Source organism: Gorilla gorilla, chromosome 11 (assembly GCF_029281585.2).
Source record: "Gorilla gorilla gorilla isolate KB3781 chromosome 11, NHGRI_mGorGor1-v2.1_pri, whole genome shotgun sequence".
In the NCBI taxonomy this organism is placed as follows: domain Eukaryota; kingdom Metazoa; phylum Chordata; class Mammalia; order Primates; family Hominidae; genus Gorilla; species Gorilla gorilla.
Window position 1 is genome coordinate 130,030,212 of NC_073235.2, and position 16,084 is coordinate 130,046,295.

The 16,084-nt window shown below is 36.7% G+C and overlaps 1 protein-coding gene across 13 annotated transcripts in view; it reads left to right on the plus strand.

Moving 5' to 3' along the window:
* Window positions 1-16,084, plus strand: part of MFF (mitochondrial fission factor) — a 32,250-nt gene that overhangs the window by 6,680 nt on the left and 9,486 nt on the right. For 4 of the 13 annotated variants that reach the window (XM_019022360.4, XM_063695252.1, XM_019022366.4 and 1 more), the window contains 4 exons: window positions 113-282; window positions 8,011-8,099; window positions 10,461-10,535; window positions 14,941-15,099. In XM_019022360.4, coding sequence (XP_018877905.3) covers window positions 113-282; window positions 8,011-8,099; window positions 10,461-10,535; window positions 14,941-15,099 — 493 coding nt within the window. The remainder of the gene's footprint in view (window positions 1-112; window positions 283-8,010; window positions 8,100-10,460; window positions 10,536-14,940; window positions 15,100-16,084) is intronic. The other 9 variants (XM_019022371.4, XM_019022372.4, XM_055380593.2 and 6 more) reach the window with 3 other exon arrangements.

Genomic DNA, 16,084 nt, shown 5'->3' on the forward strand with positions numbered 1-16,084 from the left:
ATTGGGAGGTATAATTCAAAAGCAGAATAAGTTAAATACATTTTAACAAAAATCACTGTCTTTTTAAAAAACCTCCCACTTTTCTCTTGTCTCTTTTCTTGAAAACTCCTAGGAAATAATGAAGATGTTTCGTTTTCAAGACCAGCAGATCTTGACCTTATTCAGTCAACTCCCTTTAAACCCCTGGCACTGAAAACACCACCTCGTGTACTTACGCTGAGTGAAAGACCACTAGATTTTCTGGATTTAGAAAGACCTCCTACAACCCCTCAAAATGAAGAAGTAAGTAGAACTTTAATGTCACCGGAATTTGAAATAATGTAGACAAAGGTAAAAGAGAAGAGTGAAGAGGCTTTATCATATCTTTAGCAATATGTCATGAAAGCTTTCCATATGGAACATTACTAATAATTCTAATTTACAAATGTGCCAAATAAGTTATTATGCTATTTTTAAAATTGAATGATATGTTTTAGGAAAATGTAGATTTTGTGGAAAGTATTATTAAGTTCCTGTGGTTTGAAGAAAGAGCCTTTATGGGTAGGTGTTACTTGTTAAATAATAAGAAAATGTTGGGAAGTTTAGCAATAAGAAGTAAATGTATCACTTTGTTATAAAATCAGTCTAGCAAACAGGGCAAAGAAAGCCCCTTTTCACTTGACACTACCCATTCTCGCTACTTGATTAAAAGTTTCTACTGAGTTAGCTACTATACTGCATCATGTTAATATGCCAGTTGACCTAAATGTAGCAGTGTAGACTAACAAGGTGTTAGTAACAGAGTTCGAATCCTGCCTTTGTCATTGACTTACAGCTAACCTTTGAAGCTTCTTTGCCGTGATGATTGCTGGAGTTACATCTTTTTCATATAGCTTCTGAACTTCTAACATGTTGTCATGAAGCTAGTATAAGACAATGTGCAAACATATGTTTTTATTAATGATGGTACTGCTTGTGTCTGGTTTCATTTTGCATGTAATCCTTTCCAAAGAGGGTAAAGCACCCATACTGTCTAGGGCAATGCAATTTTCTAGGGTTAGGTTCTTAGATTATAAGTTTCTGCTGACATAATTGAGGTAATATGCTCACAGTTAGTTTGGATATTCTAGGTATTTGTTTGGTGAAAAGCACTAAATCTGAGCCTTTACATGACACAAAGGCACTAAGATACTTGCAGAATTGTATTATTTAACAAACATTTTTTAACTTTTATCTCTGAGATACTATATGCAGTATAGGAATTAATGAGACATAGTTCCTGCATTCAAAAAGTTTGCTGTCTCTCTGGTTTCAGCAGGACAATGATATGAGTGAGGGAAAGACATCAACGCACGCAGAAGATATAAAATTCTTTAATAGCAGAAAATAATGAAAGTTACCAAGATGGTTACATAAAACAAAAGTATCCAGTGTGCTCCCAGTTTAAGGCCCAGCTTTCTAACTCCCCAAAGTTCCTTGGGAATTATACCTGTGAAAATAATTGTCTTACAGTGACGATTTTGCCAGGAAAGAAATGCTCCTTATTGTATTCTTTGGGTTTTTCTGTTGGTCTTTCTGCTTCTCCTAGTTGAAAGCAACCCAAGCAATTCCCTGAGTGATTATTTTAAGAGTGAGTGAAGAAAGTTTGCCGGGATTTCCCTCAGTAGACCCAGGCTTTAAGACTCTACGGGGTTCATTCCTGCATTAATTGTGATATTTAGTCAAATGTGATAGATGTCCAGAGTGTAAAACACTGGGGTAAAAAAGTTTGTGTGAGAATTAGAACTAATTTTGAAGACCTACTTTGCCATTTACTAACCACATAACTTTGGGCAAGTTATTTAACAGTTCTAGGGCTTATCTCTGAAATAAAGATAAGAATAATGCCAAGTGCATGAGATTATTATGAGAATTAAATGTAATCATGCATGTTCTAATTCGTGTTAAAAGCTCAATATATGTAAATGTTATTGTTAGGAGAGACTTAAAATCCTGTGGCAGGAGCCAGATCCTGAAATGAAAGACGAGTTTCTGAGATTAATACCAGCTGCCTATTGAAAGCAAAGATGATGGTTTGGACTTCAAGTTTATACAAGCTTATAGAAGGGTCCAGTAGCCTTCAAGAAGCACTCAACTGCAGTGAGCAAGGGAGGAAGGGGTAAGGGAGCCAGGGTTCTAGTAGCTTCTAGAAATCGACTGAAATAGAGAAGCAATAAGGGCCTGAGTACTGATAACATTGATGATTCATTCAGGTGTTAACCCAGAATCGATAAAGTGAGATCCCCAGAACATTTGCTCTGTAGTAATCATTCTGCAGTGGATGCTAGAATGAGGTAGAGCAATAGTGCTCTACCTCAGCACTATTGGCATTTTGGACTGGAAAATTCCTTGTTGTGGTGAGAGCCACCTTTTTGCACTGTAGAATGTTTGCAACATTTGTGATCTCTATCTACAAGATGCCATTACCATCTTCCAAGTCATGATATCCAAAAATGTCTGTAATAGCAAAAAGGTGGAAGCAAGTAAAATGTCCATCAGCTGATGAATGCATAAGCAAAACATCATCTAGCCATATAGTAACTCTTATTCAGCCATAAAAAAATGAGGTACTGGCTGGGTGCGGTGGCTCATGCCTGCAATCCCAGCACTTTGGGAGGCTGAGGCGGGCAGATCACTTGAGGTCAGGAGTTCAAGACCAGCCTGGCCAACATGGTGAGACCCTGTCTCTACTAAAAATACAAAAATTAGCTGGGCATGGTGGTGTGGACGCCTGTAATCCCAGCTACTCCAGAAGGGGAGGCAGGAGAATCACTTGAACCCCGGGAGGTGGAGGTAGCAGTGAACCGAGATTGTGCCACTGTACTCCGGTCTGGGCAACAGAGCCAGACTCTGTCTCTCAAAAAAAAAAAAAAAAAAAAAGGTACTGATACATGCCACAACATGGATGAACCTTGAAAACATGTAAAGTTTAAGAAGCCAGACAGCAAAGGCCATATATTGCATTTTTCTACTAACATGAAATATCCAGAGTGGCCAAATGAATGAAGACAGGATACAGAGCAGTGGTTGCCAGGGGGTTAGAGGAGAGGGGAATTGAGAGTGACTGCTTAATCAGTATGGGGTTTCCTTTTGGGCTGATGAAAATATTCCGAAGCTAGATACTGGTAATGATTACACAACATTGTGAGTGTACTAAATGCCGCTGAATTGTACACTTCAACATGGTTAAAATTGTGTATGTTATATGTGTTTTAAAATAAAAAAGAAAATACCTCCAGACATTGCCAAATGTTCTCTACAGGGCAAGATCACCCCCTACTGAAAACCACTGACCTATCTCAAGAAAGGAGAAGGCTTATGAGGAAGCCTATAAAATTGTTGTCTGAAAGCCTGATTGATGCAAGGGATAAATTTGTAGAAAGCAATTGTACTTGAGTTCTTAAACTGGCTTAAAGAATCCAGGTGAGCCCTTGAGGAGGGCTTAAAACATAACATAAATAATCCCTTAGCTCAAAGACAGTTTAAAAATCTGAGGCTTGGCTGGAAGAGAGGAAGTTGACAAACACTTTCAATATGCCTAATCTCCACCAATATTTGGAAATCAGCTCTAAGATAAGACCATTGCTTGGTGATTCTGTCTGCTGGGAACTAACAAAGCAACTGTTCAATAAACCATGTGATCTGGGCATGAAATACAAAATGCCCAAGTCATGACAGTTTTCAGTGTTCCTACAGTAGACTGGGCAGTGTGAATGAGGAGAAAGAAGATGTAACACTGACATTACCAGCTCTTCTCAAAAAGGAATCCGAACTGGAGCCAGTGGGGAAGGATCTTCCAGAGAACAAGAAAGAAGAACTGTAAAGAAAGAGTTGGAAAATGCTGCCTGTAAGAAGATTTGACACAGCCTTGAACAGTGTGACTAAGTCAAAGATGTGGACTCTGCCATTATATCCTATCAATCAAGCCGTGATATGCTTTGAAAAAATCAGCTACAATAAACCCTAAGAGCTTTGTGAGAAGTCCATTGAAGTTGGAAGAAAAAACAGACTGGTCTAAAGATAGAGAGTAAATGCTTTTGCCCAAGTTGGCATCTCTTACTTCAAAGAGGAGAAATACGAGAATACTATTCATTTCTATAATAAATCTTTGGAAGAGCACTGAACCCCAGATATACACAAGAATCGTCAATAGTTAGGAATTAATCTGGAAAGAGCAAAATCAGTTGGCATATATAAAATCTGACCTGATTTTGGAAGAGAAGAGTAAAGGCATTGAGTGGTTTCAGAAATGGAACTATCTCCAAGCCATGCCAGCTTTATACAGAAGCCATCAAATGGCATCCTCCACAGGATGCCAAATTCTACAGCGGTTATGTCCAAAGTGTACAGCCAGAGCTGGAGGAGTAGAAGAAATATCTAGCTAGATCCACCCTTAACACAGATTATACTTAGAAAGCAGCAGCCTTAGAATCTGAAGGATGACACAAAAGCCATGAATGTCTAGCAGAAGGCCCTAGACCTGTAATTCTACCGTAAAGAAGTAGCAGATGGTTATTGGTGCCCAGTTCAATTGATATGACAATGCTAAGGATGTGAAGCAAAAAACCATAGCTATATGACATATCCTAAAACAAATGCAGAAGGGCTCCCAGGGACTCAGTGAATATTTAAAAGGGTCCTGTGGAAGCTTAGAAAATCAAGAACTTCATGAATATGGGTCTGATCACACTTTGGTGATGGTTTCTTGAGCTCTTTTTCCTGCCTCATCACTTCTGGAAAGAGGAGCTGGGACTGAAATGAGCAGAATGGAGCAAAAGTCTGGAGAGAAGAGGAAAAGCTGAATTGTATATATGTATACACATTCATGCATGGAAAATTCAGAGATGTACACTTGCGTTCTTTGTACAGCTACAGTTTTATGGCCCTCTTAGCACAAGCATGGTCTCGTCACTCCTGACAAATTGGGTTATGTGTCCTTCCCAAAACCTGCAGTCACTGGCTTAACTCTTCTCCCCATGATTCGTGATTTTAAATTTTGGACAATGAACATGTTGGGGAGGGAAGATATTTATCCCAACTGTTCAGTCTACATTGATAATTTGTACCTTTCCCCCTTCTGCATGAAAGTCCCACAGAAAATGGGGATGAGTATAGAGGAAAAACACGAAGGCTCTGAGTAGATTCCTGAAGAAGAGGTGGGCTTTGAACAGATTGAGAGAATCAGCCATCAAAAAACCTAGAGGACATTTACTTGCCCAGGAATTTATGAACAATCAAATTTAACTTGGGGTGTAAGCATATTAAAGGAGAATTGTATGCAGGCATGCAAAGTGTCTAGTGCTACATGTTATATAACTATGTAGCACTAGACACTATGACCCAACTTCCAGGAAGCTGCTTGAACTTAGGAAACTATTTCTCAGCCTCAGGGATGAATAAAAGTAAGTGCATAATCACTGAAGGATGATTCCGAAAGACATTTTAAAATTTTGCATTGAGGCCAGGCACAGTGGCTCACATTTGTAATCCCAGCACTTTGGGAGGCCGAAGTGGGTGGATCTCTTGAGGTCAAGAGATCACCAAGCCTGGCCAACATGGTGAAACCCCATCTCTACCAAAAAATACAAAAATTAGCTGGTCATGGTGTGTACCTGTAATCTCAGCTACTCAGGAGGCTAAGGCATGAAAATCTCTTGAACCCGGGAGGCAGAGATTGCAGTAAGCCAAGATTGTGCCACTGCACTCCATCCTGGGCAACACAGTGAGACCCTATCTGGAAAAAAAAAAAAAAAAAATCTCAGATTGAAACAAAACAAACATCCAGGCCGGGCATGGTGGCTCACACCTGTAATCCCAGTACTTTGGGAGGCCAAGGTGGGTGGATCACTTGAGGTTAGGAGTTCAAGACCAGCCTGGCCAACATGGTGAAACCCTATCTCTACTAAAAATAACAAAAATTTTCTGGGCGAGATGGCATGCACCTGTAATCCCAGCTACTCGGGAGGGTGAGGCATGAGAATTGCTTGAACCCAGGAGGTGTAGGTTGCAGTGAGCTGAAATAGCACCATTGCACTCCAGCCTGGGGAACAGAGTGACACTCTGTCTCAAAAAAAAAAAAAAGAAAAAGAAGAAAAACATCCACCTGGGGTTACGGGTGTGAGCCACCGTGCCCGACCAAAAACATCAATAAATATTGATTGATATTTTGAAAATCTTAATTTTCAAGTCCTTAATTCACACACTATTTGTTTTTTACTATAAAGTTTAATTTTTTAAAAACCATAATGTCGGCCAGGCGCAGTGGCTCACGCCTGTAATCCCAGCACTTTGGGAGGCTGAGGCAGCCAAATCATGAGATCAGGAGTTCGAGACCAGCCTGGCCAACATGGTGAAACACCGTCTCCACTGAAAATACAAAAATGAGCAAGGTGTGGTGGCACACACCTGTAATCCCAGCTACTCAGGATGCCGAGGCAGGAGAATTGCTTGAACCCGGGAGGCAGAGTTTGCAGTGAGTCAAGCCGAGATTGTGCCACTGCATTGCAGCCTGGGCGACAGAACAAGACTCTGTCTCAAAAAAAAAACAAAAAAAAAAACCATAATGTTGCCATGGCTATTTTAGTGGGGGGTTTTTTGTTTGTTTTGTTTTTTTAAGTATTTTTGTTGGGCGCAGTGGCTCACACCTGTAATCCCAACACTTTGGGAGGCCAAGGTGGGCAGAACACTTGAGCTCAGGAGTTCGAGACCAGCCTGGGCAACATGGCAAAACCCCCATCTCTACAAAATACAAAAATTAGCCAGGTGCGGTGGTGTGTGCCTATAGTCCCTGCTACTTCAGAGGCTAAAATGGAAGGATCACTTGAGCCCAGGAGGCTGAGGCTGCAACGAGCCATGAGCATGCCACTGCACTCCAGCCTGGGTGACAGAGCAAGATCCTATCTCAAAAAAAAAAAAAAAGCTATTTTCAAATAAGCAGAAAAGTTAATGATTATCACTGTTCTAGTTATCCATTTCTGTGTAACAAATCATCTTAAACTTAGTGGCTTAAAACAAACAAGCCAATGTTTTGCTCAAGCATTCTGTGGGTTAGGTATTTGCAGTTGCTGTGAAGGGAAAAGCTTGTTTCTGTTCTTCAATGTCTGGGGCCTAAGCTAGGAAGTCTCAAAGGCAGAGGATAACTCAACAGCTGGATCTGCAGTTATCTGAAGGTTTGCTCACTCACATGTCACTTGGTACTAGCTGTTGTCTGGGACCTCCATTAGGGTTGTTGGCAGGTGCACTTACACATGGCCTCACTGTGTGGCTACTTGGCCTTCCTTGTGTCATGGTGCCATTCTTCCAAATATGAACAACCTGGGGAAAGAAAGGCAGAAGCTGTACTGTTATGACCTAGCCTCAGAAGTCACTTTGCATCATTTCTATAGGAGTCACCAGCCCTCTGAATTTCAGGGGAAAGAAACAGATCCTGTCTCTTAATGAAAGAAGGTCAAAGATACATTTCATAAGAAGAGCATGTGGGATTAGAGATTGCAGCCATTCTGGAATGCCAAAACCATTAAGCTAGATACATTTTTAGTCTAGTTTTCAAATATTCAACCAAATCTTAATTTGTTACAACCGTAGAAGCCAGGAACATTTATTTATAATACAGATGCTCTCCATTTCCTATATGTGCCTGTAAACACTTTTATAAATTGTTCTTATAAATAAGTATGTAGCATAAGATTAAACAAATAATAATTGTACCAAGTAAAATTGATACTTGAAAAGAAACTAGAGTAGCATTCTTAAAGTAAATAGACATTCCTGTTTATCTGCATTATAGTAAGTAGGGTGTGTGTGTGTGTGTCTTGTTTTGTTTTTAAAGCAAGTCTGTCAGTAATACACTGCCTGGCAGCAATTCTTGGTTGCCTTTTCTTAGTTCGTTGTAAGTTTTTTGAGTAGCCTTGTATCGAGGTGCTTTTGATGCTAAGCAGCTACTAGCCTACTAAGAATATTTCTATTTCCTTCCCTCTCTTTGTGCCTTAACAGATCCGAGCAGTTGGCAGACTAAAAAGAGAGCGGTCTATGAGTGAAAATGCTGTTCGCCAAAATGGACAGCTGGTCAGAAATGATTCTCTGTGAGTAGAAGCACTAGCATTTTATCTCGTTTGTAAGTTTTCTCAGGATATTTTCTGTACCCATGTTTTTCTAAATAATTACTTCATGTAGTTTTAAAAATTTGTTTTACATCAATTTTATATTTTTGTAATACTTTTTGTAATCTTAAAATCTGGCCATTTTGTTGGTCCTGAGAATTTTTCAGTCACCTTATCCTTTCCTGTGTAGTATGATTTGCTAATTAAATTTTCATAAGATGGTGAACTGGTCCTTTCCAGCTTTGCTTCTAATGAGCTATGTTAAACAGTGTAGCAAGACAAGTAGAATTTTTTTCTTTCCAAAAGTATTTTTTAGCTTTCTCCCTTACGATTCATTGAATTTTTTGGTCCTTTTCATTTTCAAAACATACGAGTATGTTGTTTAAAAGACTATTTGTTTAAACCTTTCTTTTTCATTTGGTTGTATTATCAAATTCTGATCTTAAAGCTACCACAAGATTATTAATGTCAGTGCTTTTTTACTTTTTTATTAAAATTAATGGATTTTTACAAACAGAATGTTCCTTGAAAACTGGTCAGAATTTTAATCAGAAAGTCATTGTCAGTAGTGGCTTTTTAAATATAAATTAATATTTCTTCCTCATTAATGTTTTGGCCAATTTTCGTGAACTCGTGAACCGCATGTGATGCCAAGTATCATGTAAGCGTCTGTGGAAACTGAAAGAATCAGGAGATGATACATCTCTTCTGAGAGCTAGCAAATCTAGATAGAAACAAAGCGTTTAATTTTATTTATAAAATAACTAGAGGACAATACAGTGATTTATATTACAGCATATTAATCTCTAGTTTGGACCTCTCTAAAGAGTATAGGGGTACAGAAAGGGTTTTGTTGGGGTTAGGGTCATTGATATTAAAGGTAGAGAGAGATTTTTTTTTTTTTCAAATCCTTGCTTTGAAAGAACAAGGAAGTTCTAACTTCTATATAAATTATTTGCTTGCCTTATTGAAATTCCATTCTCTTGTGTTAGGTGAAAGGAGAACTAAAACTGCTCTGATTTCTTATAGAATATTGAAATATCTCCTAAGGTAGTTAAAATTATTCTGAAAGGCTGTGTAGGAAGAGAGCAGGTTAAAATGAATATATATCTCCTTCAGGGAATGCTTATGCAAGATTCAACCATTAGTAATATAAAATTTTTTGATTGTGTTTTCCCTAAAGGTATCTGGTTAGCAGTGATGTCAGCAGGCCCATGAAATCCATTTTTTCTAGACTATTTCCAAATGTATTACACAAACGGTAAAGAGGCCGTATCATTTATGGCTAAGGTGGCTTCTTGATCTGCTTTAGAGTGATTCAACATACACTCAAGAGCTTTAATTATTTTCTTTTTGTAACATCCTAAGGCAACAAAGATTTCTAGTAAGCTTTTCCACTTTATAAAGATGTGGCTTACTATTTAGGTTCTTAGCTACTTTGACATTTTATATTAATAAAAACAAGATTATTGTAATATAGCACCACTCTTATTTTTTCTCCCAAAGCATATATTATTGATAGCTGCATTCAGCTGAAGAGAAAGGAAACCCCTTTATTATGTACGAAAACTAGTCCAGTGAAGTATAATTTAGAGTAGATGATATAGATGTTTTTGCATTTACTCAATAACATAAGTTCCTCATAACAGAAAAGATTTACAGTGTTAACTAATACTTGATTTTCTTTTTTTTCTTTAAGTTGCTTTAATGACATTTTCTAAATTTTTAGTAAAACTGAAAATCTTATTTTTGATAGTAAAAGTAATGAATCTTTATACATTTTCACAGTGAAACACTTAACATTGCTTAACCATATTTTTCATTATGGTTGTAAAGTATATTACCATGTTATATATGTATTTTGTTAATAATGTAACTTTGCCCTTTCTTTTCCTACTGTTGTTAATTTTATAATTTACAATTCATCTTTAAGAATCTACATCTTACTAACTTTAGAATTTTGTATAATGAACATATTATTCAGTGTTGTTAACGTAGTGAGGAAAAAACAATTGATATAATACCTCTATTAAAATAATTATTAAACTCTTACTATCTTTACCTACTTTAGTGTTTTCTTTCTAACATGAAATTGTTGTGCGTCATAGTGCATGAAACTTTGCCTGTCTCCACTTTATTTTATTCCATGGCTTTAAGAATAAAAGTGCAAATGGGTATGAGAGCAGGAGCACTAGCCTTTGTTTTCTTAATTACTTCGAAGAGGCAATAAGATTGTGGTCAGCTATTAGCGCAAAAGTGAATTCTAAACAGTAAAATCAGATCTAGCTTTTTCTTTGTGTTATAAAAGCTGAATATGTAAAAGAAGCATAATTATTATTTAAGGTGGCACAGATCAGATTCTGCCCCAAGAAATAAAATTTCAAGGTTCCAGGCACCGATTTCCGCACCGGAGTACACGTAAGATTTTATCTGCTCTGCTTTTGACAAGTAGTTGTTTTGATTTTGAAGGATTATGTTAATACTAATCTATTCACCAGGTAATTGACGTATGCTATCCTAATTATCTTCCTGTTTGGCTTTTTAGTATCTCTGTTTCAGGATTTCTCAAACTGTCATTATATGCTTTATTAAGGAAAAAAATAACTAGACCATCTAAGGAAGTTGTATATGATTTTGCATGTGTTGGTGAAAGGAACATGGAATATAATATGCACATAAGGACCAACCATCCTTTTTTGTTTATTTTGCTTTGGTTGGTATAATAGTTCTCAACAGATTCAACTTCACCTGGTTCAGTGATCCCAATTTTTTTTTTTTTTTAATTTCAGCACACTGTCTTTTCTTCTTCTATCTTGTTTCTGAAGGAGAATGGAGCATAAGTGTGGTTTGTCGTTTATTTTATAATCCTATAGATGAAAACGATGCTTGGAAGCACTTTTTTGCTATTATTAAACCCACTCTTTCCACGTGACAAAATAAGGTATGAGAATGACTCATTCATGGAGCACAACGTTTTGGTATATAATACAAGTATTCAATAGCTAATACACTTCTTAAGCAGCAGAAGAAACTACACCAATAGCCAACAGTTTTCCTCTTATTCTGGTTCTATTATTATGCTTCCAGGAACTATTCAGTTGCCATAGATAGTGGCAATATATTAAAATTTCCTCTGTATTTAAAATTCCAAGAGAAATTAATATATTTGTGTTTTAGTGAAAATTTTTTCTCTTTATTGTTTTACCCTATTTTTTGGAAGAGTGATACCTCACCGAAGAGGTTAAATTCACAGGTTGGGAAACATTATTCCTATGAAAACTCAAAGAGGTACTTGATTTTGAACTTACTTTTAATAATGATATAGTTATGCCAAGTAAATTTTTATTTAAATTTTAGTTCTGACAATTGGCTGGTGTTTTTTTGGTTGTTTTGTTTTTTTCTTTTGAGACAGAGTCTCACTATGACTTCCAGGCTGGAGTGCAATGGCGTGATCTCAGTTCACTGCAACCTCCACCTCCTGGGTTCAAGCCATTCTCCTGCCCCAGTCTCCCAAGTAGCTGAGACTGCAGGCACATGCCACCATGCCCGGCTAACTTTTGTATTTTTAGTAGAGACAGGGTTTCATCATATTGGCCAGGCTGGTCTTGAACTCCTGACCTCAAGTGATCTGCCCACCTTGGCCTCCCAAAGTGCTGGGATTATAGGCATGAGCCACTGTGCCCAGCCCTGGTGTTGTTTACGTAACTCTTATGTGATAAGATTTCATGTAAGCATGAGGTAGAGCTATTACTAATGAAGCATGGTAAACATCAGTGCTTTCTTCAAAATTTTCTAATCTTTTCTTTTAAAAAGGTAATGTTGAGACTTTGCTATTTTATAATATCACTGGAATCAGTTTATCAAATTGCATTTTTATTAAATTACTAATATATATATAATGTCATTTACTTAATCTTCTCAGTGCCTTTGCAGTATGTTTACTTTTTTATTTTCCACAATAGTTCACTTGTCAAAACTACAGAAACAAGAAGTCATTAAACCTTGGTTGGGTCCATGAGTGGACGGAGATGAAAGCGCTGTTTCCCTCCACAGTTGATACCTGTGGAGTACATTTTAGCTCCTGTCAAACTGATTGCTAAAATGGAGCTTATTCTTTTTTGTTTTTACATTTATTTGTAAAAAAGACCAACAAGACTGCTTGAAGTTTTAAAAAGGAAAGACAATTGCTAAATTATTTATTGCCTCTAATTACTAATGTAGTTTTGGCAATCTTAATGGTGATTTATTTCATCTGTGGATGGAATTAAATGTTACCAAACAAGGACATTTAATCTATACAACACTGGCAAAAGTAGTCATCAATTAAAAAAAAAATACTTCCAATTTCGTTTTTGCTGTTTATGGAGGATTGCCATACACATGAATGAAAAGCTAATTTTTTTATTACTCTTTGAAATGTTAATTTCTTTTGAGAAACAACTAGAACCTCAAGTTATGTTTTTGATGCTGGTTTTTGAGGAAATAAATATCTTTACTAGTATTGATAAAAACTTAATTTCATCTTTTATCTTTCTACATAAGTATTTTTCATGTTAAATTATAACTGAGGATCATGTAAGGTTTTTTCTCATTGTATTCCAATTTCATGTGATCGTAAAATCTTAGAATTGAGAGAGATCTTACAGATTGTTTTAGAATCCAACCTTCTGCATTCCATCTTAGGAACTCTTTGCAGTTAGTCTGAAGTAAGTTTATGTTTGACTATTTTATAAGATGACCTCCTCATTTTCTATATATGGACAGAAAATACTTGTACTTTTACAGTTTAAATAAACAATTCATTATTGTTTGTTTCCGGCAAAAGGATTTCTCTTAGAGGAAGTAACCCTTCTTTTATTTTAATTTTTCATGGGCCAAAATCCATTAAGTTTTTTTCATGGATTTGAGTTTAGTTCATTCATACTGTTGCCCCAAGATTATAATTCGAAATATTGATTATTGTAGCCTTTAATATGTTAGTATATAGCTGGTTTATTTATCAATACAGAATGATACACGAAGTATTCAATTTAAACCCCCAAATGCAAAGGCAAAGTACGGATTTGTCCTTTAAAACTTGCTTGAGTGAATTTAGGCAGTTACGCTGGCTGCTCTATCAAGAAGAGTGTAAGATGGATTGTTTGTTTATGTTGATGTAGAACTGGCCATTTTTTAATTCTCACAAGCAGTAAGCTTCAGGTTTTCCCAGTGCTACCTAAGGAGAATTCTCAGTGTAAGACTAACATATAGTTTTGTTTCACAGATAGGATGTTTTTTTTATTTGTTTGTTTGTTTGTTTATTTGTTTTTACCCTTCTGGAATGCCCGGTATGGGTTTTGCCAATTACCATGGATCAGTAGATAATGTTGGCTTATATGTATTCCCAGAGATTGCCAGTCTCTGGACGGACATTTAAGGTCACTAGTCATGAGACTGCATCTGAAAATTTGAGTTTATCTTGACACCAAATTTGACCTAAATCCTATAGTGAATCAGGCTTGATAGATAGTTGCTTTATATGTTAAGATTTGGCTTAGATCTTTTAAGTAGTCTTTGAAAAACATGGTTTTCATATTATGGTACTTCTGTCTTTGGATCACCAAGCCATTCAAAGTTACTCATAAAACTGTGGAGGAGATTTTGTTTTTTAATTTTCTGGGACTCTGGGAATAATATCAGATGACTGTAACTATCCTGTCAAAAATTATCCCACTTATTTTGTAGTTTCCTAACAAATACATGCTGTTAGAAAAGATTACACAGTCAAAATAAGAGATTTTCTTTTTTCAATTGTTTACCATCTGCTTTGTTTTTATTCTTTCAGATGTAATACACATTGGATGACGTTTAGCCTGATGTTAGTTTTGCCTTGACGTTGAGAATGTTGAGCCCTCATTCCACTGTCGTAGTCTGTATGTCAGTTAAATACCTCACAATAGATAATCATACTGTAACGTTAAACAGCTCCCTGAAAATACTGACACAGCTCTTAAGAGTTTAGGTTAGAACCGTAAGAATTGGTTCATTCAGCTTTCAGAAAGCACTGGCAGGGGAGTCAAATGAAATTGTGAATCTCAGCCCACACATGAAAGAACGATTAAGATTATTGTCACTAAGAAGCCCAGAAATGGTTATCAGCCATTGATAATTTAAGAAGTGCCCTTGCCTTCTTTTGCTGTATTCACAGATTTGGGAATATTTTTATGCTTTAGTCATTTAACTAGAGAACATATGCTTACTATAATTAAACGATCAAAATGCTTTGTTACCATTTTCTAAGACTAATTCATCCTTAAATCAGTGTCATTTATTCGTCATAAACTTCAACTTGCTTCATTGGCTTTACAAAGTATTTGAAATGGTGTTTTTATGGAATCACTTTTGATTCATGTGTTTAAACTTTGACATCTGTATGTGAGAATTCCCTGTCCTACTCTTCTAATCATCCATAAGTCGACAGCAGTGTTGTTTCTTAGAAGTTTGGTTTATTGAATTTGAATATAAACACGAAGTAAAGAATGCTGCTTCTCCATGGGAGGGGTTGAACACATTCATTGCTGTAGTTCTCTTCCCTCTCTACAGTTCTTTCATATTCAGTTTATTTATTTTGATGTTTAGGGTTACAAAGTTATAAGTGCTGCCTTGTAGCTAGTTTTTGGAAACAATTCAAAATGTTTATTCTTTGTTTTCTTGTGGGGAGAGTGAAGGGTGGGAAAGAGGGGCAAGAACACTAAGAAAATTAAGATAAAGACTGCTCAGCTGAAGTTTTATAAAAATCTGACTTGAGTGTTTTTCTCTTCATTTGCTGTGCTTGTGTAAACAGTGTGACACCATCGCCACAACAGGCTCGGGTCTGTCCTCCCCATATGTTACCTGAAGATGGAGCTAATCTTTCCTCTGCTCGTGGCATTTTGTCGCTTATCCAGTCTTCTACTCGTAGGGCATACCAGCAGATCTTGGATGTGCTGGATGAAAATTGCAGGTGATTGGCCATCCGTGACTCTTGACAGCTTTATTGCATATTTTTTGGCCTCTTGTTTAGTGGACTGTGGTGTCTTTCTTTTCTGTTTTTACCTTCTAGCCTCTTTCTAAGATGCAATGATTTGAAACAGCTTGCTTTACTTTCTTTTAATTTGAAATTATTGTCCAAAATTCACATTTCACAAGATTACATTAGCTTTCCTTCTGTCAGGGAGAGTATACATAGAAAAGTGTAGTGATTTTTTTCAAAGGCTTTTCTAGCCTACTCTAAGTACTTGATTCCACTTGGGGATATGCCAAGGGGCCCCGTCCCATTGGATTGAGTGTTAGACTGAAGCTTACTAGTCCTCGTTAGTTAGTCTTTTGATGTAATCATTTATGCTGCTGATATGATTGGATTAATAAAGCAAATCTGAGGAGGTGATGTCAGCACAGCTGCCAGGACACTTTTTTCCTTTCCTCTCAGCTATGGATTTCTAGGCTTGTTTTGAAAATTCCAGGTGCTATCATCTTTTTGATAATACTGATATTTTTCAGTGTTGATAATGTATCTCACTTTTGAACATCTCCAAGTAAAATCATCAGTAGTATACTTAGACTTATTCATACAAAATTTTTTTGCAGTTATCTCAAGTACTTCTTGTCCTTGCTTTATTACTACATAATGTTTTAAAGGAAATTCAGGGAGCTTTTTTTGGCATAGTGTGGGAAAGATAGAGTCAATTTCATTTCAACTCTGAACATTTATCTAGTAGCTTCTGGTAGTCAGGGTTTGAATTTTCATGATTATTTGTTACTTTTTGCATTTTGAAGAATTTCACAGTAAATTAAGCTGGCCCTTCTAATAAATCCTGTTTCTTACCTTAGGAACGAATATGACTTCTGACTTGCACTGGACAAACTTTTTCTTGTTGAGTGCTTGTAGTCCTCACACAGGCCCTGGGTATGTCACCATACTTCACAAGCACCTGTCCATGCTACTTATC